The sequence below is a fragment of the Zychaea mexicana genome (assembly GCF_025766255.1).
Source record: "Zychaea mexicana strain RSA 1403 chromosome Unknown BDB00scaffold_30, whole genome shotgun sequence".
Taxonomy (NCBI): Eukaryota; Fungi; Mucoromycota; class Mucoromycetes; order Mucorales; family Lichtheimiaceae; genus Zychaea; species Zychaea mexicana.
Window position 1 is genome coordinate 403086 of NW_026516693.1, and position 21565 is coordinate 424650.

Below are 21565 nucleotides of genomic sequence, written 5' to 3' on the forward strand. Positions count from 1 at the left end.
AAGCAGCAGAAGCAGCAAGTCTTAATTAAGTTGGAATTGCTACACACTCTAAAGCAAACTAACAAAGTAGGCAGTCGGCCCGGTTCGCTTTGCTACTGCTGCTCCTGCTGCTTGCTCCTGCTGCCTGCTCCTGCTGCCTGCTCCTGCTCCTGCTCCTGCTGCTTGCAACTTGCATATAAATAATTCTACTCTTGTCTTTCTTTGTTTCTTTCCTTCTTTCTTTCACTCCTCATCACTTTCTCTCTTTTACTTACTCTTCTTACTCTCAACTCTCCAACCAAGCACTACTAATCCACCCCATGGACCACCTCAGTTTTCAACACCAGTTCCATTCGCTGACAGAATACCTAAAACAATCGCCCGACCTGTTGTCATCGCCCGAACAAGACCAGTGGAAGAAGCGACGACGAAGCATGAGCTCGACCACAAGCTCCAGTGATTCCAACAACGACCCTTTCGACGCGTCCTTTTCTACGCCTGCCGCCTGTGCCTCGCCACTCCTGCTGCCTCCGCAACACCAGGCCCACCACCACCACCTCCATCAACATGCGAGCACAACCTGTACTGTTCCTGCGATGAATGTGATGCAGCCTCCTCCTCCGTTGATGATGATGGACCAACTCTTTTCGTACCCGGGTTTCTTTACCACGCCTAATGCTTCGGGTGACAACTGCTATGATCATCAAGTTGCTGTTGCTGCTGCTGCTGCTGCTGCAATGTGGGCACCCACACCTCCCATGGACACCCTCAACACGCCTTGCTCTTCCCGGTCGCCCACACCGCCCCATCATCAGCAGCAGTACCCATACCAGTACCAGTACCAATACCAACAACCTTCTTCACTCTTCTCTGCTGCTCCTGCACAAACAGCAACAACAACAACATCTCCATCCATGTCTCCATCATCATTACACGAACAAGAACCGTCGGTGGTGGCAGAACCAAAGCCAAAGCCAACAACCCAGAAAAAGACACAAAAGAAAAAGGAAAAGCGCATGTCAGGCCGGCGGGTGATGAATTTATCAACCGATGAAGCTGCAGCCGAACGACGACTGTACCGGTGTAACGAGTCGGGATGCGGCAAACTCTTTAAGCGTTCCGAACATGTCAAACGCCATTATCGATCCATTCACACAAAGGAAAAACGTAAGTAACGATCCAAAAGGAGGGAGGGAGGACGGGGGGTTAATTTGGCATATAAAGAAAACTGTAAGTTGACATGCTTTTATCAATAGCATACGAATGCCCTTACTCTGAATGCAAGAAACGGTTTTCTCGCTCGGATAACTTGAACCAACATATTCGAATCCATCGTCAGTCATCATCATCATCATCATCACCTACTACTACTACTACTACAACTTCCAAGGAACTATCAAACAAGCGCAGGCGCTTGGATTAAAAAAACAAACACGCAATTCACCTTTTACTTAGTATACACACACACACGCACTTTTTTTTTCATCTTACGACCACACACACTATGTTTTTTTCATTCTTTACAACATACCCCACACACACACACACCATGGACACTCGTTTTTTTCATTTTTCATTTTTCTTTTGCTTTTTAATAATTACGGTTTTTCAATTTTTTTTTTTTTACTTGGTGCTTTATGTTCTTGGGCTTAATAAAACCGAAAGAAAAACTTGTCATCATTTTGCATTTAAAAATACAATTCCAGATTTGTTTTTTTTGGGAGGGCTTATTTTGACACTGGCAACGTTTTTTTCTTCCCAGATACGGCAGGTTTGTGTGGGGGTGAAAAATTCATTGTGCTGATTTACACACACACTGGATACCCTTTTTGTTAGCCTGGGAACATGATTCGCTGATATAGCATCATCACCACCCAAACCATCATGCTTTTTTTTTTAAAAAAAATGGGGGTTGATAAAGTAAGTTTGTAGGCTATAGAGCCAAAAATTAAAAAAAAAAAAAAAAGGCCGTCAAATACTGTATCTAGAACCCTTCAGGTCAAAGCAAGTATTGTAAATGCTGGTCAAACAAGTAACATCATTCTACATCACCCACGGAAACGCTTTTGCTTGAGAGCAATCTGGAAACTCCGGTCATAGTTAGTAGTTGAGCCTGGCCGAGGGTGGGGGTGGTCGGTGCATTTGATTTGCGGACAAGTATATCCAAAGTGTGTGTGCCGTGCCTGGACCACCTTTTTTTGAACCCTCGCTAATCCCGCTTCCGGCCGGACCTTCCCGCCCATCCATTTTTTTTCCTAAAATGCTAAACCGGACGACGACCCCATGGATCCGTTAGTACGTTTAATATCATGATGCTGATATCTAATTTTGTTTCCTCCCCCCCCCCACTTTTTTTTGTTCCCGGAATTGTACATCCGATCTCGATTCTAATAGCTATTAACGCACGTCCATGATATGTGCCTTCCACTTTGAATGCTTCCCGATAAAAAATTCCTACAATGTCACTTTTGACACATTTTTTTTCTTTCCTGGTCAAAGTGACAGTCGTTTTTTGAAAGGTCAACCACTACTCGCTCTACCAGCCAGTATAGTTTCTCTTAAATGTATATGTGTTTGTATTCTTCCATATGTATTACATAGTAACTCATATCACGACGAAGCGGTAAAAAAAAAAAAGGTAGAGGGCGCACAGGGCAACAAAGAATGGGCTCATTTATTGTTGTTCTTCTTGGCGCAATTACAGCAGCAGCAGGGACATGTTCTTCACCTACGACCGGAACCCCTGTCGCCGACCTCCGGACGAAAGCGGACTATGGCCAATCTTTTTATTTTTTACTTTATTTGTTGGCTATACCGCTCTAACTGTATTGGTATACGGCGGAAGATATGTACTATGTAGGGTGATGATGACGAGATTTCCGGTCATGCATGAGCGGGGGGGGGTGGGGTGGGGAGGAGGATGATCATCGTCTTCTTCCTCCGACCCATTTTTTCTTTCATTTTGTGCAGCACACGCAAAGCACCTAAAAAAAGCCGTTATCCCCGCTTTTGCCCCTCAATAAGAATGACGTTCTTTGTTCCCATGGCAATTAAAGCGATTGCTAGGCATTGGGTGGTTACTTGAAACCATAAGCCGACACTCATCTGTTTATTTCCAGGCACCATTCTGGACACATTACTGTTAAAACTTTCGAAAGTAGCACATCCGTGCCGTACATGTTTTGGGCGTGTATAATCCATAGAAACAGGTTTGACACTCATTTCTTTGTGCACCATGCAGCACACTTTCTCCTTTTAGATGCCACCCAGAGAAACTAGGAGGGGGGGGGTTATGACAAAATGATTCGACAGAAAGTATCTTACATCCCGCCCCTCTCCCTCCCCTCCGGGGCCAATAGGCTATTGACTTTTTTTCATAAAGTGTAAAGGAAAGCAGTATAATTCGTTGTTCTAGAACAAAAGGGGGGGAGGGGGCTTTTCAAAGATCGACTTTATGTAAGGCGGAAGCCGCAAACTTGCCAAATGGGTTTGTTGGCTCACTCATATAAACTCATGCATAAGAATATGCAGCAATACATCATCATCATCATCATCATCGCGGGGTTGTTTACCCGCCCTTCCGTTGCTTAGAGCACTTGCCTGCAAAAAGTGTTTATTTTGCTTGATGACGGTATACACCTATGCTGTTGGCTCTCATTGGATAATTTGCTTTTATTTCACACACACACACACACACACACACAGACACTGTATACGGTTGAGTTAATGTAAATGGCTACAGTATGTATATAATACGTCTTTTTACCCAAGGTGCTTACAGAAAAAAAGACTGCTGCTGCTCTACAGTATAAAGTATCTATCGAGATGTCCATCACGTCTGATATTCAATTAATTCTATATTGCGAGGGTAAAAGGAACGACCTCCTGTCATTCAAATGCAAATTAGACAGAAAGAACAGTGAAATCTAAACAAGTCTGTTTTTTTGGGTATCATATACACTGTAATTTTCATATGGGTTGGTCATCCTATTCAGGTATCAGATGGTAACGCTGTGTTGTTTCTGATTTTTACAGTATATAGTAGTCCAAAGAGCAAATCGCAACTATGAAGGCAAATGCTTCATGTAATTTTTAAAAGAGAGAGAGAGTGTCCATCGGATAATGTACGTCTTTTTCATGGAGGTGCAGTGTAGTTAGCAAAAAAAAAAGTAGTCAGGATATTCTATGTGACACATGTACATACCGACGGCTTTGTAATACTTTCCTTCTTCTTTTTAGAACTGGATAGCACTTGACGTCGTGCTATTGACCAACATACGGGTAGGTATCACGTACTCTCCCTTTTTCCACCAGCAGCACGATAGTTGTTGTTGTCTTGCGTTCAATAAAACTGAAATCGTGTTTAAAAAACGGCATATTAAATGTGATCAAAGCTGGATTTCCGGGGGGGGGTGGGGAATGACAACGGTGCGCTCCTTTTCATTGAGCTACGGATATCGCCTTTCTGTCGCTGTGACCAGGGAGCTTGTTATAGATTTGCAAGACGCCAGAAACCAGGACACTCCGGTACAAGTGCTGGTGGTGCATCGTCATACCGTCCATGTATTAAGAAATCCTCGCCTCCCATGGCTGTTGGCTTCCTCTTTGCTTGATCAAACGTGTGCAAGTTACATGAAGACATCAACGTCAACAACAACAACACTACTGTTGGGATCCAATGTTCCCCAGCTCAGCTAGTCCATGATGGGTCAATTTTACTTGTTCCATAATGGTTCTCTCTCCTCTCTTTCGCCTTCCAAAGCACAGGATGGATAGATCTTTTTTTGCGCCAGTAGTCCATACCCATCAAGTTGTGTGGAGACTGCTCATAATCGATCGTGATTTCTGTTAATACTATCGGGAAACAAGCTTGCAACTGCAAACACCCGGTCGTGCTCTTTTTGCTGCTGGTGCGCTCGTGTGTGTATGTGATAAGCTTCTGCAAGCGTTCCACAAACATGCGTGGCCCTCCACATAGACTGGACAACAGGGGATGATACGTAGAGCGTGTATCACTAAAGAATGTACGTCTTGACCAACGAATAACAGTCTGCGAAATAGCATCGCCTCTTCCAAGGTCCACGAAACGTTAGCAACCATTCCGGTTTCCAAGAATTACGCTGGACGACGCATACGGTCGCTCCCCCTAGCCCGCGAACGACGTCGTTTGTATATTCTGGAAGTAGTGCCACAGTGCAGTAGGCGTTGCTGTATGCATCTGATTGTAATCTCGTCTTGTCTTGCCTTTGTATGTTCTTGGGTGATACACACACACACACACACCCCTCTAATCCCACCAGATATATGTAATGCCCACAGTTGCTGGATGATGCCTTCAAACTTGACGAATCTGAACTGTTTGCGAGGAATCCTCGTGGCTATTTTCCCGTTTTACTGTCTTGGCTGGGTAGATGATACCCTTGTGCCTGCCTTGGTCGTCGAGATCTGTTTTATACCCGTGCTTTTGTCCTACGGTCATGGTCCCAGATTGACTCCCAATGAGGATGACAACGCACAGTATCCCTCGCTCACAGGAGAAGCCTTGAACGAACTGTCACATATCGGATGTATGAACGAGCCTTTGTAGGCATAAATGCTGGTTTAGGAAAGCTGTTGAGGAATGCGTCGCGGTGGACGATCATGGGGCCATGATAATGTACAATCTTTTCAAATGTTCCACGACAAACCCTATATGAAGTAGACTTCACAGCCGCGGTCAAAGACCGATGGCCTTTTACTATGCTATTATTATTATTATTTGAGGCGTAGGCACTGATTCAGATTGTCCGCTCCCTCCACTCCTTTTTGTTTATTGTTCCTCAGTCGCTTGCAAATGATACATATAGCTGTAACATATAGAATTAACATGTTTTAATTTCTTTGGTTCCAATCAAGAAACAATGATAACACAATGCATGTTTAGATGTGTTGTGAATAATGTGGTTGAGAGGATGTATATGTAAAACCAGTACATAGCAATTATAGGAGCTTTGTAAATGTATGGTGTGTAACTTTACCTAGTTTACTTTCCACAATCGGCCCAATTGTCCAATGACCCAATCTGGTCACTTGTCGCTGCTGTGCACACTGATTGATACACTGTAAGCATACCGAGAGATGATATCTTTTTGTACATAGTACGTATTACTTGAGGATTTGGTGATATTATAAACATGCCGACCGATATTTTTATTGCATACAAGAGGAAAAAGAAAAAGCTTGCAGTTGCCGCTTATTAGTTAGTAGGGTCATCCACCCTGGAATGAGTGATTGACCGCAAGGGACGAGAATATTTCTTTTCTTGAGAAATATCAAGAGTGACTATATTTGGAAATATCATGACAGCTGTCGTTTGAGTGGGTAGACCTGCTGGTGAAGGTCGCACCATCCATATTTTCTATAATTCAAAGTAGGTATACATGCTTCTTCTACTTGTATGTTTAAATTGAGCCAGTACATACGGTGATACACTGTAGGAAAATTCTTGTGAATTTGGACCCCCGCCGGCCTCATTCTTGTGGTTCTTGTGGATTTCTTGTAAATCTTTCTTCTCTTCTTCCCAAAAACTTTTTTTAAAAAAAATGAACACTAACCAAACACCTCCCAACGCTAACCTCAATCTCCTCCAAGTCTTCACTCGTGTGGAGCATCGTCTTATCAATGTAGAGACGAATCAAGCAATCATTCTGGACAAGCTCAGCCGGATCCTAACAGCGCAATCCCTAGTCGAGGTGCCAGTTGTCGATGAAGCAAAACTTGCTGAGACGGTTGCCCTCATTCCCCACCCAGTGGCCTCTGAATACCAAGGAGAAGATGGTGAAGAAAGCTAACAAGGATGATGTTGAGCGCCTTCTCCTTCAAGGCTACCACCAGTTTGAAGGTGGTGCTTTGATCAAAGCCCAGACGGACATCAAGCACATCCGCGAACGTGTTGTGGTCGATCTGGTGAAAAGATTGCAGAATCGTGCTGACAACAGCGTGACCCACTACTTTGCTAAGCTACAAAGCAAAGATAGCAACTGGGCTATTAGCCTTTTCATGAACCTGGCAAAAAAGCAGGGCATTGATTTTGCTGTCTGCCAGGGCCAGTGGGCAGCTCGCCATATCCTCCAGGAATGCTGGAATAACTACGGCAGATCCAGCAAGTCGAGAGCGGTTTCTAGGTATGATAACTACTACACTAGAGCAACTTCAATCAAATATATATTAACTATCAGGTAGACAACAAGAACCGGCTTCTGCTCTTCCTGCTTCTGCTTCTCTTCCTGTTTCCGCTTCTGCTTCTCTTCCTGCTTCTGCTTCTGCTTTTCTTCCTGCCCCTACCCCTGCCCAGTCCACGCAGTCTACCAAACGACGCCGTACGACAAAGCGGCTCGGAGCTGCTCTCCCCCACAAAAATAAACATAATTAAAGGGAAGGGAATTGATACGGGCACGACAAGTTATTTCCTTATATGTTCGGGGCACGACAAGCTCTAATAATAAATATGCTATGTTACACAGAGCTGCATAATAGCTGACACTCTTGTGTTAATTATAGCAGATGAGTGGTGTCGTGCCCGTAAGAAGCATTGATTTCTTGTTTCTTATTTATAAGTCTTCTGTTCAAATTTGCTCATAGATCACAGCCAGATTTTGATAAATCAAAGGATTCTGCAGTACAGTGTAAAATTACTTGATATAGGATATTCCATACTATTTCTAAATAGAATAATAAAAGTTTCATAGATATTTGCCCAGCAAACGTTTGTGCTATATAAATATGTACGTCAAGAAGAAGTATGTCATCAAGCTAACAGCTGCATTCGGTATAAATTAAAACCATTGAGAGACAAAGGAAATCTATGTAGAGGAAAATTAGAGAAGATATATATGATGGTTTAAAATGTAAAAAAGAGAAATACAAAGAGAGAAACCTTTCTATGTAGCGCTGTGAATGTGTGAAATATTAAGTATAGTAGAGGCGCTCTTGTACGAAAACGTGCTAAAGAATAAAACAAGGCAAGTTTCTACTTATACGTCTTCAAAATTTCCTCCTCACGGGCACGACGCGTCCCACCTACATATGTCATCGAACTGACTTCTTACATAATACATACGCGCTGTGCTTCTTACGGGCACGACATCACCCATCTGCTATAATTAACACAAGAGTGTCAGCTATTATGCTGCTCTGTGTAACATAGCATATTCATTATTAGAGCTTGTCGTGCCCGTATCAATTCCCTATGAAAAAAAGTTCATTTCTATACTACATACCACATCGAAATACATCGGCACACCACCACAACAAGATATAAAAGTTTCGCACGGAGACATGACAAGAGGAAGTTTTGGCGGGCTAATTCATCGAATGTGGAGAAATAAAACACACTATATATATTCAACATTGTTTTTATTTGGAGCAAAATGTCCTTCAAAAAAAACTCATAATTTCCATAATGAAAAAAAGGCGGCAGCAAGAAAACGCAATTTTACAAGAGTACAGTTTGCTAATCCTGAATAACCGCAGCACATTGTTTTATGGTTTGCAGCAACACATTGTACATTATTATCACTGGCGTTCGTTGGGCGGATTTGTTACCCTTTCTACTACTGCTTTTATTAGCTGTAAGATTGTTTTGCTTGATGTTATCTGATGGTATTACTCACTGCACATGCTTACCCAGACACACACAAATATATGTACTGTGCACAATCGTGTGGTTGAGTTGTCATTTTTAATGGCTGCAGTATGTAGAAGATCGAAACAAAGCAAGTCTTTTTTTGGGTATGATGTGTTTACTGAGTACTTTTGGTTGTTGTTTTTTTTTCCTTTGACATTGATTGATCAATCTACAAATTACATCTGCCAACGCTCTGTTTTTATGACATTAATTAGTCCGAGGAACAACGACATGTGGAAAAATGTGCCTTTCAATTTAGGAATAAAAAACTCTGTTAATCTTTAAGAGATAACCATTAAAAGACATACCAGGAACATCAATATACAATCGTTCTTTTATACGGACGGTAAGCCAACTAGAACATCCTGAAAATATTACTGTGCCATTGACGACTTACTCAGGAGGAGCAAGCGATGCTGGTAATGATGATGACTCGTCCGGTTTTCTTAATGACAACGGCATTCATGGTTGCGGGTTTTAATTCGCTTCTTGCACTTTTCGTCTTCATTAGAACAAATTCCATCTCTGACGTTATCTGACCAAAGCAATGGCAGTGTTCGGCACCCTTGCTCGGTCTTTTTCCAAGTCGAAAGGAAATTACAATCAATAATTCAAAATGTAAACAGATCAACGAGTTGCTTTAATTTCATCGATTGTAGATTTGCTTATTACGCCATCATCAACAACATGACGGTAGCAGTAACAGCAGCATCCAACAAAGAGCACAAAGCAGCAGCAAAAAAAAAGCATCAGCTTTACCGGGAATATAACGCTTCATGCATTCGCGCATTAGGGTGATACGGTAATGGATGCCTTTGAAAAAGTTGCCCCATGGTATGCGTTCATAGACAATTACGGCCTCGAAACGAGGTGCCCGCACATATTGGATTGCTTAATCTTGTCGATAAACTTGCCAAGAGCAATAAACACATTAAACTTAAACTTTGTGGTTTGGATCGAAAGCAACAAGAGTCCTTCATGAGAGATGGCTTACACTATACTATGCCAGCTGAAAGGTGGCATGCACCATATTATTGTTTAAATAATTGTACATAGCACTACTATAATACTAAATGTATCAAATAAACGAATGTAAAACGAATAAGTAGAAAGGCAAAGTTTTTTTTGGTAATACATAGCATTGAGCGAGCTCTTATATGTCTAATAGAGTCCAAATCAATATCTTAGGGTCGGGCACGCATAGCGGTCGATCCTAAACTTTGTTCCCGTAAGAGCGGAGTGTGTGTTTGTGTGCAGCACTTTTTTTGCATCATCTGTCAATCTCGCCTGGGTGTTGTACTGTATATATGCGAAGCACCATCATTTTCTGCACGCATCATGTAGAGGAGTTGATGGGTCTAGAAGAGAACAGCCAATTTAACGTTTTACATACGTACAAACAGCGACGTGATGATCTCTTGAACACGATGTATGTGTAAATCAGAGTTTTGCGCGAAAAGAACAACAGATATAAATGTGTGAGACGATAGAGCAGACAAGGCATCGTTTTTTTTGAGCGCGTGAACAACACACACAAAAAAAAGGTTTTTATTATGCCGTTGTATTTGGAACTCAAGTTGTCTTGTGTGATGTATGTATGTAGGTAGGTGTTTACAAATATAACGAAACGCAACAAAAGTCGGTCCAGACGGTACAGCGAAAGAAAGAAATCCCGTTCGTGTAATACTATGCGAAGAACAGCGCATAATACACACGTTACATACATGGTATATATATATATATATATATACGTACATTATGTCGTTCAATGATCTAGTTCCTGCAGGGGTAGCGGAAAGCAAACGACGAAAGCAAATGTCTTTTGGGAGATCCATACAAGGATTATACATGGCAAGTGACGTATCTATCGTTGCAACCATGGAAATAACACTTATTAGCGCTGTCTTAAATAGACCGGAGTATATAGACATTATTTTTGTTTACGTTTGAGACTTCGCATACCAAAAAAGCTTGTTATGAGAAAGCTACCATATTAAGGAACGAGGCTTTTCACGCGCCGCCAACAGCATCGTCCAGGCTTTCCAAAAGTCAGAGTGGACCACATAGTGTATGCAATAGACAAGTGTGTGTGTGTGTGTGTGTGTACCACCTGCTAGGTGACTTTTTCTGTCATGCTGCTACTTGCTCTTCCTTGCGTTATGTTCCTCCCGTGTACAACACCTCCTTGCATAGTAACCAAGGAACAGGAAAGCGGGTAACAACCGCTCATCCTGAACATATCTGTGCGATTACTACTCAAAGTACTGCAGCATCATATGGGGCTCTCTTTTTCTCTCTGCGATCTCTCGAGAATATGCAATATGGCGAGCGTGTAATATGCACATGCGGTACATGACGCATGCTCTCTACAATAAACATGCAAAAGGAAAGCGTCTTGTGTATCAGTATGCGTGCAAAAGTGGTGGGTTGGCAAAAGTGGTGGGTTGATTTTGAAGGACATACGTAGTGGTGCAGCAAGCAACAACAACAACAACAACAACAACAGCAACAAACAATCAAGTACAAACGAAATAGCCGTGCGTTCTGGTTCTTTTGTCTTTTGAGGACAGGTACAATAAGAATAATTATAGTAATAAATCATTATTATTTCTTTTTTTTAATCGGCTATGAAATAAGACAAAAGGAGGTCTCTCTCTCTCTCTCTCTTCACGTATTAAAACTAGCGGAGAAAGGGCCTCGCCTCCCCCCATCCATATTATTGACATTTCTTATTAATGGTTTATGAGGCGAAGAAGACGCTTATCTGGTTGCAGCAGCACTCGTCACCAGACTTGAAGGATATCTCTTTTGGGGATGTGTATAGTTGGCTAAATAGCAATAATGATTTTGGGGGGGGAGGAGGGTATAAGAGAGACAATGAGGGGGTTGTCTGTTAAGCTAACACACACACACACTCACTCACTCTCTCTATCCCGGAATGCCCTGCTTTGTTCGTCGTTCAGCTATCACATCACTCACACAACTGCCAAGCTAATTCATCATACTATAGTAAGGGGATGTTGTGAGGAATGGATGGCCTAAGCATTTTCTGGGTGTCCAGAATGGTTCTGTTCACAATCGGCTAACACGACGAGCGAGACATATAAGAAAAATCCGTCTTTTGTTGACTTGTTTAAGGAGGACAAGAAGAGAGAGAAAGAAAGAGAGAGAGAGAGGAGTTTGCGAGAATCAAACTTGGCAGCCAAAAAAGAAAAAAAAAAAGCTACTTGACCTTTTTGGTATGCCTTGCCGCATGTGTAATGCCTTGTCTGCCATGTAATAGCCCATGATCTCTGTTTTTTGTTTGCATTTTACTAATTTCTTTTACTCTGCAAACCCTTTCTCCCTCTCTCTCTCTCTCTCTCTCTCTCCTCTCTTTTCCCTTCTTTTCTTTCTTTGCGTATATTTCTATTGTATTTACCGTACTTACTCTGATATCACAGCATCGACAGTAATAGTGAAACCACAATATACGATGGCTTTCTTACAGTCGTCTCCTTCGACGCCGATACTCGTAGCCACTTCTCCGCTGTCACCACTAGACGATAGCAGCCGGTTAAAGTATGTTTGCACACCTTTGGGGGGGGGGGCAATACGTCCCATAGCTCTCAATCACAGCTGACATAAAAAAACACTCTACTCTAGACGGCGGTCAAAGTCACTTGACAATATAACCGTCAAACGCAAAAGTCATCTCTGGCATTACAATGACGATTCAACACCACCAGCTTCACCTGTCGTTTCCTTCGGACCACGCCCCGGATCGGAGGACGAAGAAGAAGAAGAAAAAGAAGAGCAAGACGAGCTATTATTACTCGGACAAGAGGAACGCCTCCGCCATCCTTATTGTGGTGACCGTCATCGTCCTCGTCGTCGACGTCGTCGTCGTCGTCGTCGCCACAGTTCCAGTGTGGAGCCAACCACGAAAGAATGCTTGCGCCTAGCTACTATTTATGGCTGGGTTACAGCAAACGCTTCCCATGATACCCGCATAAAGTAATGTATTCTTTTTGACAATTTGCCCTTGTGGTGTTTTATTTACCCTTAATTTTTTCTTTAGTCGTGCATCCCTATCATCATCAGTGTCACGAGACCACAAACAGCAACGAGCAATAAAGACTATTGCGAGTGGTGGTGGTAGTAGTAGCAGTGGTGTTCTTGCAGAGAATTGGCATCACTGCCAACACCAACAACAACAGCAACAACATAAACAGCGACACAAACAGCAGCTGCATACCTCACGCTCCTTTACGCAAGGGACCTCAAGTAAACTTTCGAATATGTTTGCACGCCGACGGAAATCGCTGCATTCATCGACGCCTTCCTCCTCTGTAATAGCAGGAACAGCACCTGCAACGCCCACCGTGACCAGCCTGACGAGCGCTAGCATAGGATCATCCTCCTCTCCTATCAGCAACAACAATTGTGACGAAGCCAAAGGCATTGTATCTGCCATTATTGCAGCTGCATCGTCAGAAGAGTTGGGCTGGGTGGGTGTTGAGGACAAGAGCAACGACTATGGTGATGATGTGTATGGCGATCAACAGCAGCAACAAGAGCCACCGTCACCACCTCCTGCACCACCGATTGAAAACGATCCACATGTATTTGACTTACTGGAGCGCAATTCAACCCGCTTTATCTATTACGGCAAACGGGATGATCCCCAGCTGACGTCTGCGACTATTGAGAAACTTGTCGAAAAACTTACCAAAGAAATGGGTAACAACAACTACTAACACTCTTTTTTTTTTCTGTGGTCGGTCACTTTATCTCTTATTAACCTGTCCTTTATTGTGTACGACCACCTTTATAGACTCGGAATTCCTGATGGATTTCTTCTTGACGTATCGCCAATTTGTATCTCAAATCCGGTTGTGTAAATTGCTTATTTTGCGGTTTCGATGGGCATTGATGGAGGATACGGATGAACGACGACTCGTACGAATCAGGTAAGAAGAAAAAAAGGATAAAATGCTTTTTCTTTGCCTATCTGGATGAGAGGAGGGGTGAGCTGGTTGGTGATGGTAGTGGTTGTGAAAGTTTGCGATAGTTTCTATTTTTAATAAGGATGCTATATAAACAAAATAACAACACAATGCTATCATTACAACAACAACAACAACAGTATAAAAACAATGAGGGGGGGGGCGATGGAAGGAAGGGTACATGGAGTGGGCTGGGAAGGGGTGAGGGGATGTAGCAAGGACTTTTTTTTTCGTTGACTGACCTGATGTGTGTAATGATGGATACAAAAAAAAATTAGAACGTTTGTAGTGATCCGTCACTGGCTGACACATTACTGGGCTCATGATTTCGTGCCATCACGCACGCTTCGGTTTATGCTCTGCACATTCTTATCCCAGCTCCGCACGCATCCCATCATTCTCTCTTCGCCACGCGATGCCCGTATCATCAAAAGCCTGCGCAATGTGCTAAAGCGCCAACGCAAACTGCACAGCATGAAGGAGGATGAAGACGGATCGATCCGCTCCTCTGTCGATACTTTTTCATCCTCAGCAACATCGACAGCAGCAATGAATTATCAGCAACAACAGCGCTGGTATTACAACAACAGTAGCTATGGAACCAGCAGTACAACAGCTACATCTCGTACCAGTACGTCGCACCACTACATGACCGCATCCTTGCCTACTACTGCTGGCAGAAGTCGAGGCTCGCGCAAGGACAGTGCAATTGGCATGACAACACCATCACCATCACAACAACTCAAAGAGCTCAAACCATCTATATCTACACCGACCTTTTTCTCACGATCTAGACGAGTGTCCAATAACTCGAATACCTCCTCCTCCTCCTCCTCCTACGCTCATCACAACCATTTCTACTATCACCACCATTATTACCGTAGTACAGCTCCATCTTGGACAGCCAAGGTCAATTTTAGTATTCGAAGTATCAAACGATCGGTACCGACCGTCTGTCAATCTTTATGGCATACTGTCCATAATCCTACTAGCAGCAGCAGCAGCAACAGCACCTCGGCTTCACACCATTATCAGGATCCTAAAGAAGGATGCACCTGTCCAACAGCAGCACTAGAAGGTAAAGGTGAGCGAAAACGAACCACCTCCTTGATCCGATCGGCGAGTCGCATATTCGAACAATCCTACCCCCGCACATCCATGTCTACTCCCGTTGGTACAACCACATCAACGACGACAGATCCAAAACATCCCAACCCATTATGTCCATTACACACTATTCCCATGACACCCACACCTTCACAGCGTGGTGATGGTGGCTCTTTACGAAATAGTAGTCGACTGAACAACAGGTGCCAGCAACATTATCATCAACCTAGTATTGTTGATCCACACATTGTCGATTACAAACCCTTTGTGCTCCAGTATAGATCCGAAATCATTGCCCAGCAGTTTTATATTATCGAGCAACAGATGCTTCAGAATGTGACGTGGGATGAATTGGCAGAATTGCGATGGAGAAACAACAGTACGAGGAGAAACTCGACAACGATCGACGTCGTGGCGGAACAAGGCGAGTTGGGAGGTGGAGGCATTGAGCAATTAATAAATTATTTCAACAAGGTAAGCTCTCTCTTTTTTTTACCTATGAGATGGGGTGTGAGAGACGCACACACAGAGAGAGAGATAGAGCGAGAACACCTTTCTTCTCCCTCATTCTATCTGTCAGTTATTATCATGTGTGCTAAAAATGGTAAAATTATATATGATTAGACATGCCAATGGGTTACTTCCGAGATTGTACAGAGTCGATCCTTGGATACACGAGTTCGTGCCATTGAAAAGTATATCCGCATTGCCCTGGTAAGTTTATTTTATTACAAGAAGCAATCTTACTTTATAAATAAACTAACTCTTTGCCCCCTTTTTTAAATACTACTACTTTAAAAGAAATGCTATCGCCACCGCAACTACAGTACATTAATGCAAATTCTTTTGGGCCTCCAATCACCAGCCGTATCAAGACTCGAAAAAACCTGGCAACGGATCGCCCATTATGAATCCGAGATATTCAACGAACTCAAAGAAATGGCCAAACCGTTCCGAAACTGGAAAAACGTGCGAATGGCCATGAACAAGGCAATCGAGAATATCGCAGAATCTTCTGCTGTTGAAAGTATTTTGACATCGAGTCATTTTATTGCTGCTGTCGAGGGTCGTCAACATCAAAGCAGCACTTGTGGTAAAAGGAATAGTAGTAGTAATAACGGTGGTGGCTATCGTCGTGCCACTACAGCTGCTGTGCCGGGTTGTATCCCATTCCTTGGACTTTATCTATCTGACTTGGTATTCAATGCCGAGCTGCCGACATTTATTGCTGCTGCTACAAGCCCATCCTCTCCTTGTTGTCCAACAAGTAAAGGAGATGGTATCATTCAAGAAGAGGAAGAAAGTGATGATGCAGAGCTGCGCTCGCGTCTAAGTACTCATTTGGTGAATTATAACAAGTTTCGAATTACAGGTAAGGCAAAAAAGTTATTAACAGGAATTGAGCCTGCCAATAACTCATATTTCTTTTTTTATCTTTTAGCATCTGTGATAAAACATGTGTTGGCCTTCCAGGTGTTATCCAGGACATACGACTTTGGTTACTGTTCAGAACTCTTTGCGCGATTAGAAAATCTGCGGTTTTTGGACAATGCCGAAATCCGAAAAGCAAGTCTTCTATGCGAAGAGTGATAGCTCAAGAATGCTTGCTACCACATCTATTCCACATCCCTTAAACCCATCCCTGCATTTATTTTACACAGCATTCACACATTATCATTCCTCACCAATCATACTTTACTATCTATTTCAATCCTATACACACGCACATTACAAAAAAAAAAAAAGACAGCCTTCTTTACTTATTCATCCTGTATGTAAATGTTATTTACTGAATTATTAATATATTTATTTATACATAGCTTTTTTTTCTTTTATTACTTGTCTTGCTCTTGTTGCTGGTTTTGAGAAGCTTTCAGTTCTTGACTACCAGCGTTTTTCGTGTTCGCTTGAAAGCATTGTCGGAATCGCTTCATTTCTTTTTGACACAAACGCCAATCTTTCTTGTCATAAAAGCATATTTGCAAGTCTTCGTTTTCTTGAGCACAGCCAGTGCGTTCAATGCGTGCATTATACGGATCGTCTTCCTCGTCCATTACGGCGTTTGACATTTTGTGTGGTGGTGGTGTATATGTATGCGGTCAAAAAATAGTATACGCAGCAACCACAAAAAAAGAGCCGGTCTATGGGGGTCTTTCCTTCCCGCTTCTTTAATTTTTTTTTATTTCCTTTTTACTCTTTCCCACCTCTTTTTCCACATACAACTCTCTATATATAAGAGAGAGAGTGAGTGGGCTCGCGACGAATGACCAGCTACATTAAATTCACACCCATCTCTGGAGCCAAGAGTGAAGACGCGTTATGTTATTTGCTCGAGATTGACGAAGTCAAGATCCTGTTAGACTGTGGCTGGTCAGACAAGTTTGACGTGGAAGATCTAGTTACTTTGAAAAAGTATATACCATTGAAACAAATCCATTTTTACGTTCTTCAAAACTTTTGTTCAAGAACTAATATATATTGAACGATTTATTTTAAAAATCATTATTAGGGTCGCAAAACAGATTGATGCCGTGTTAATATCCCATTGTGACCTGAGCCATCTTGGCGCATACCCATATGCAAAAAGTCAACTAGGATTAAAATGTCCTGTGTATTCTACAGTACCTGTGGTCAATATGGGTAAAATGTGCATGTACGACTTACACCAATCGAAAACGAACGAAGTGGAATTCGATACATTTACGTTGGAACATGTGGACGAAGCGTTTGATAAGATTACCTCTCTGCGTTATTCACAACCTTATGCCTTGCCTGGTAAGAAAGAAACAAAAAAGAGTTCTGGACTTGTTTTAGGTTGGCACCCGTATAGATAAAAGAATAATTAACCTGGGGAAAACACAATTAGGCAAGTGTCAAGGTATCACGATTACGGCATATGCAGCAGCACATACAATTGGTGGTACAATTTGGAAGATCAAGCAAGATACGGATGAAATTGTCTATGCAGTGGACTTTAATCATCGAAAAGAGAGGTAATTAATTTCATTTGAAAAGGATAACACTGATTCTCGGTTGGCGGGTGGGTGGTAAAGAAAGATACTAAACGACGCGTTTTTATGTTTGTTTTCCTCAGTCATCTTGACGGAACAGTATTACACTCCAATGGCAACGTATTAGACGCATTAACACGACCGTCATTACTGATCACAGACGCGCTCAATGCGGCAGTCGTCCATCCACCACGAAAAGATCGCTATGCAGCCATGTTTGATACCATGATGACCACACTTCGCAGCGGTGGCTCCGTGCTACTCCCTACCGATTCTTCAGCACGCGTCCTGGAACTGTCTTATTTGCTCGACAAACACTGGACACAAAACCAACTCACCTATCCATTGATCATGCTCACCAACACCAGTTACCACACCGCCCATTTCGCCAAGATCATGTTGGAATGGATGGGCGACGACTTGACACAACACTTTTCACAAACGCGCGAGAACCCCTTTGATTTCAAATACCTTCGTCTGTGTCACAAATTGGAAGATCTCGACGTTTATTCTGGACCCAAGGTTGTCATTGCGAGCAATAATAGTTTGGAAACCGGGTTTGCTCGCGATTTGTTTTTACGATGGATGGGGGAAGAGCCACGGCCAGTGACGCATAATACCCTAATATTAACCGATCGATCCGCGCCGGGTTCGCTTGCTCGTCATTTACACGACATATGGGACGAACGCACCACAGCTGAGGCTGCTGCTGCAGCTACAGCAGACGATAACACCACCACCACCATCACGACCCACAAAACTAATGCCCGCGTCATTAAACCATCCATCGACTATAACGAAACGATGCACATGACGGTCTATAAGCGGGTACCACTTGAAGGCGAAGAATTGGCCGAATACGAAGAACGACAACGGGAAAAAGCCGAGCGTGATGCCGCACAAGCCGCCATCATTGCACGTAGTAAATCCATCATGGAAGAAGACGAACTATTATCCGACGAATCCGATATAGATGAAGCCGACGACACAATGGAGGATCTTTTGGGCGACCAATTTGATTTGTATGTCAAGGACGCTGGGCGATCGGGTGGATTTTTCAAGCAAGCACAAAGTTATCGCATGTTTCCTTATTTGGAACGACGTAAACGGATAGACGACTATGGCGAAGCGATCCAAGTCGAACATTTCATGAAGGCTTCTGATTTGGATCGATTACAGTTGGAAAAGGAGGAAGGAGAAGGTGGTGCCAATTTTGGCAACAAAGAGGATGATATGGTGATTGATGCTGTAGAGCCGCTTTTGCCTGGTAAAGATGAAAAGCCAATGAAGTATATCACGACCGAACAAGACGTTACGATCCAGTGTCGATTACGCTATGTGGATTTGGAAGGATTGTCAGATGGGCGTTCCATGAAAACAATTCTGCCACAGATTGCTCCTCGTAAATTGGTAAGCTTCTGTTTTTTTTTGTGAAATTTTCATTGAGAATGGTTGAAATGAAAAGGATATCATCATACCTCAAAAGAAAGAAAGTCTAAAATGGAAGGGGTTTTTCTCTAGATTATTGTTCATGGTTCCACACGGCCGACCGAAGAACTGGCTCAAGCATGTCGCAACATGGATCATTTTACCAAAGAAATCTTTACGCCCGATATTAGCCAAGTCTTGAATGTCAGTGCAGCAACCAATATATACAGAGTTAGGCTGACGGATGCCATGGTCAGCTCATTACAATTTTCCAAAGTAAGCAGAAAAAGGCACTCGAAAAGTCTTATGAGAGATATATTAGCAAAAAACAACAACATGTTGTATCTGATCTTTTTGAAATCATTAGCTTGACGACTATGAACTTGCACGGGTATCCGGACGGATCCATTACCCTACCGATTCAACCACACCCTCCCTGGATGTAGACACGTCTGAACAACCATCGCGGAAATCACCTTCCGTGTTTGTCGGTGACATACGCCTAAGTGAGTTCAAGCGTGTTTTGCAAGCGGAAGGCATTTCTGCGGAATTTAAAGGCGAAGGTGTGCTCGTCTGTAATGATTGTGTGGCTGTTCGCAAGGTAAGCCCGGGTTTTTTATATTGTTATCTGATGATGATCATCACAACAAGTTCCCACCCCCGGATCTTCGATAAACCTGACATTTTTTTTATCTGTAATGTAGACTGGTACAGGACAACTGTTAGTGGAAGGCATATTATCCCCCGACTATTACAAGATTCGATCTCTTTTGTATGCACAGCATGCGATCCTGTAAAAAAAAAACTATATAACAACTGTAGATATTTGTGTGACCTTTCAAAAAAACAAAACATTTTGCATTTTGACAGCTTGAACATGCAAGCTTGTTAACGGGCTGGTCCAATTGAATAATGCAAAGAGGATCTCCAGAGAGTGGAGAATGAATAAGGGTGCACGTGATTATTTGAATGGATGATACTCGATTAATAAAGGATAGGTGCTCGAGCAAAGTACGTAAAGCAGCACGGCGGATGGTAACATTATATTTCAGAGGCATGTGGTGCAGCTGTACTTTTTCTTTTCTCTTTATCATGATTGGCCTTTTCTATACATTGTCAGGGTATATGGAGATCTTAACGACAGAAGAAAACTAGCAGCGGCTGTTTTACTCAAGTAGAGCCCAAGAGCTACCATTGTTTTGACCGCTGGTCTGGTTTTAATTTACCTCTCTTCCTCTCAAAACCACCATCGTCATCAACCAACTGTCAGCAATGATACTTAAAAAGAAACGTTGTGCGATGTAAAGCTTTCTTCGGGTGTCATGTTGGAATTAGTATTCCGCCATTCATTTCATCCGATAAGTGATAAAATCGTTATCTGCGTTCACTCACATGTATATGAGGAAGACCTATTATGTTCCTTTGCTTTCTTATACACCATAATATAAATTACATGCACGTATCGAGGAGCAGATGCTTAATGCATAAAACATTCTAATAAATGTGTTGCGTTTCATCTGTTGTTGAGAAGAATTACGTATATAAAGCCACCATGACGACAACGACAACGAAAAGGCGGTTGCCATTAAAATGATACTATTTGGCCTTGATCTGTACTCAATTTATTACCATGGTTACATTTCGACTTTGGACAAAGAGGACAAAAACAAATTTTCCTTGTTCCTCACTAACATGGATCAGTTCTGTACCACTTTGCGCATGACAATCAAACGCGCGTGTTTCTGTCACAAGATGTGAGCAAGAGTACCATTCTAGCGAAAATAGCATAAAATTATTAGCATTTGAATGTCTTTTGGCCGTTTAAAAAGTGTAAGTTGTATAGAATTTTACACAGCTATTTGGTAATCTTGCTGTACGATCGATGATACAAGACGTGGGGCTAAAAGGAAAGCTCGGTTTTCCTTTGTTTTCTTTTTGCACGCACGCGTGTAGTTGCATAATTGTTACGCTATGCATGATACACACTTGCCCCTACTGTTTTTTTAAAAAGTAGTATCTCGCCTTCCAATGGCCTTTATCAAAAAAATAAGCAGATAATCTGCTTGTTCTGCTCGATTCTTTCCCCACTTATTTCTCTCAATGGCCCAATCGGAGAAAGGCTTTCCCACCATAACGAATGACAAACGCGGGGCTTGCATCAGTAAGCAGTGTCACACAGCAACAAGCAATGGTCTACGCATTCACCCCCCATCGGCAACCTTACTCACCCCCCCTTTTCTTGCCTTGTTCGTAAGCAAGAATCCCAAAGCACCCATTAGTTTCCTTTCACTCACAATGGCTGTTGGAGGGTGTGCTACTTGATACATGCACAAAAAGGGGTAAAGTATAGGAAGCGAGAAAACTTATTTTGCAGTGTGTAGCTGATG

The 21565-nt window shown here is 42.6% G+C and overlaps 7 protein-coding genes across 7 annotated transcripts; 6 read left to right on the forward strand and 1 right to left on the reverse strand.

Moving 5' to 3' along the window:
• The first annotated feature begins 690 nt into the window (after positions 1-690).
• BDB00DRAFT_820127 (uncharacterized protein) lies at positions 691-1891 on the forward strand. Its single transcript, XM_053123280.1, has 2 exons — positions 691-1146; positions 1236-1891. The coding sequence occupies exons 1-2, from the start codon at positions 717-719 to the stop codon at positions 1400-1402; spliced, it is 597 nt and encodes a 198-aa protein (XP_052980469.1). The 5' UTR covers positions 691-716; the 3' UTR covers positions 1403-1891.
• Positions 1892-5308: 3417 nt separating this feature from the next.
• On the forward strand, positions 5309-6074 carry BDB00DRAFT_871731 (uncharacterized protein; the record flags this gene model as incomplete). Its single annotated transcript, XM_053126860.1, has 2 exons — positions 5309-5546; positions 6001-6074. The coding sequence occupies 2 exons, from the start codon at positions 5309-5311 to the stop codon at positions 6072-6074; spliced, it is 312 nt and encodes a 103-aa protein (XP_052980470.1).
• A 464-nt stretch (positions 6075-6538) lies between these two features.
• BDB00DRAFT_337928 (uncharacterized protein) lies at positions 6539-7619 on the forward strand. Its single transcript, XM_053116999.1, has 2 exons — positions 6539-7142; positions 7209-7619. Exons 1-2 carry the CDS (start codon positions 6724-6726, stop codon positions 7378-7380), a joined length of 591 nt encoding a protein of 196 aa, XP_052980471.1. The 5' UTR covers positions 6539-6723; the 3' UTR covers positions 7381-7619.
• Positions 7620-12008: 4389 nt separating this feature from the next.
• On the forward strand, positions 12009-12772 carry BDB00DRAFT_938537 (uncharacterized protein; the record flags this gene model as incomplete). Its single annotated transcript, XM_053129288.1, has 3 exons — positions 12009-12205; positions 12290-12640; positions 12705-12772. Coding segments are annotated over exons 1-3 (504 nt in total), but the record flags the coding sequence as incomplete, so codon positions are not given.
• BDB00DRAFT_820141 (ras guanine nucleotide exchange factor domain-containing protein) lies at positions 12773-16488 on the forward strand. Its single transcript, XM_053123281.1, has 6 exons — positions 12773-13366; positions 13461-13596; positions 13911-15213; positions 15364-15453; positions 15541-16111; positions 16181-16488. The coding sequence occupies exons 1-6, from the start codon at positions 12925-12927 to the stop codon at positions 16327-16329; spliced, it is 2691 nt and encodes an 896-aa protein (XP_052980473.1). The 5' UTR covers positions 12773-12924; the 3' UTR covers positions 16330-16488.
• On the reverse strand, positions 16489-16889 carry BDB00DRAFT_820143 (uncharacterized protein). Its single transcript, XM_053123282.1, has one exon. It carries the CDS (start codon positions 16806-16808, stop codon positions 16575-16577), a length of 234 nt encoding a protein of 77 aa, XP_052980474.1. The 5' UTR covers positions 16809-16889; the 3' UTR covers positions 16489-16574.
• BDB00DRAFT_820145 (beta-lactamase-like protein) lies at positions 16889-20230 on the forward strand. Its single transcript, XM_053123283.1, has 7 exons — positions 16889-17151; positions 17249-17514; positions 17606-17732; positions 17834-19160; positions 19272-19454; positions 19546-19779; positions 19883-20230. The coding sequence occupies exons 1-7, from the start codon at positions 17003-17005 to the stop codon at positions 19973-19975; spliced, it is 2379 nt and encodes a 792-aa protein (XP_052980475.1). The 5' UTR covers positions 16889-17002; the 3' UTR covers positions 19976-20230.
• Positions 20231-21565: the final 1335 nt, after the last annotated feature.

Bases quoted from the DNA above. Each gene is read 5' to 3' on its own strand.
- BDB00DRAFT_820127 (XM_053123280.1), top strand. From the start codon at position 717: ATGTGGGCACCCACACCTCCCATGGACACCCTCAACACGCCTTGCTCT. The intron at 1,147-1,235 runs GTAAGTAACGAT...TTTTATCAATAG, and splicing joins CATTCACACAAAGGAAAAAC to CATACGAATGCCCTTACTCT.
- BDB00DRAFT_337928 (XM_053116999.1), top strand. From the start codon at position 6,724: ATGAAGCAAAACTTGCTGAGACGGTTGCCCTCATTCCCCACCCAGTGG. The intron at 7,143-7,208 runs GTATGATAACTA...GTAGACAACAAG, and splicing joins AAGTCGAGAGCGGTTTCTAG to AACCGGCTTCTGCTCTTCCT.
- BDB00DRAFT_820141 (XM_053123281.1), top strand. From the start codon at position 12,925: ATGTTTGCACGCCGACGGAAATCGCTGCATTCATCGACGCCTTCCTCC. The intron at 13,597-13,910 runs GTAAGAAGAAAA...AAAAAAAATTAG, and splicing joins CGACGACTCGTACGAATCAG to AACGTTTGTAGTGATCCGTC. The intron at 16,112-16,180 runs GTAAGGCAAAAA...TTTATCTTTTAG, and splicing joins TAACAAGTTTCGAATTACAG to CATCTGTGATAAAACATGTG.
- BDB00DRAFT_820143 (XM_053123282.1), bottom strand. From the start codon at position 16,808: ATGTCAAACGCCGTAATGGACGAGGAAGACGATCCGTATAATGCACGC.
- BDB00DRAFT_820145 (XM_053123283.1), top strand. From the start codon at position 17,003: ATGACCAGCTACATTAAATTCACACCCATCTCTGGAGCCAAGAGTGAA. The intron at 19,161-19,271 runs GTAAGCTTCTGT...GTTTTTCTCTAG, and splicing joins AGATTGCTCCTCGTAAATTG to ATTATTGTTCATGGTTCCAC. The intron at 19,455-19,545 runs GTAAGCAGAAAA...TGAAATCATTAG, and splicing joins GCTCATTACAATTTTCCAAA to CTTGACGACTATGAACTTGC.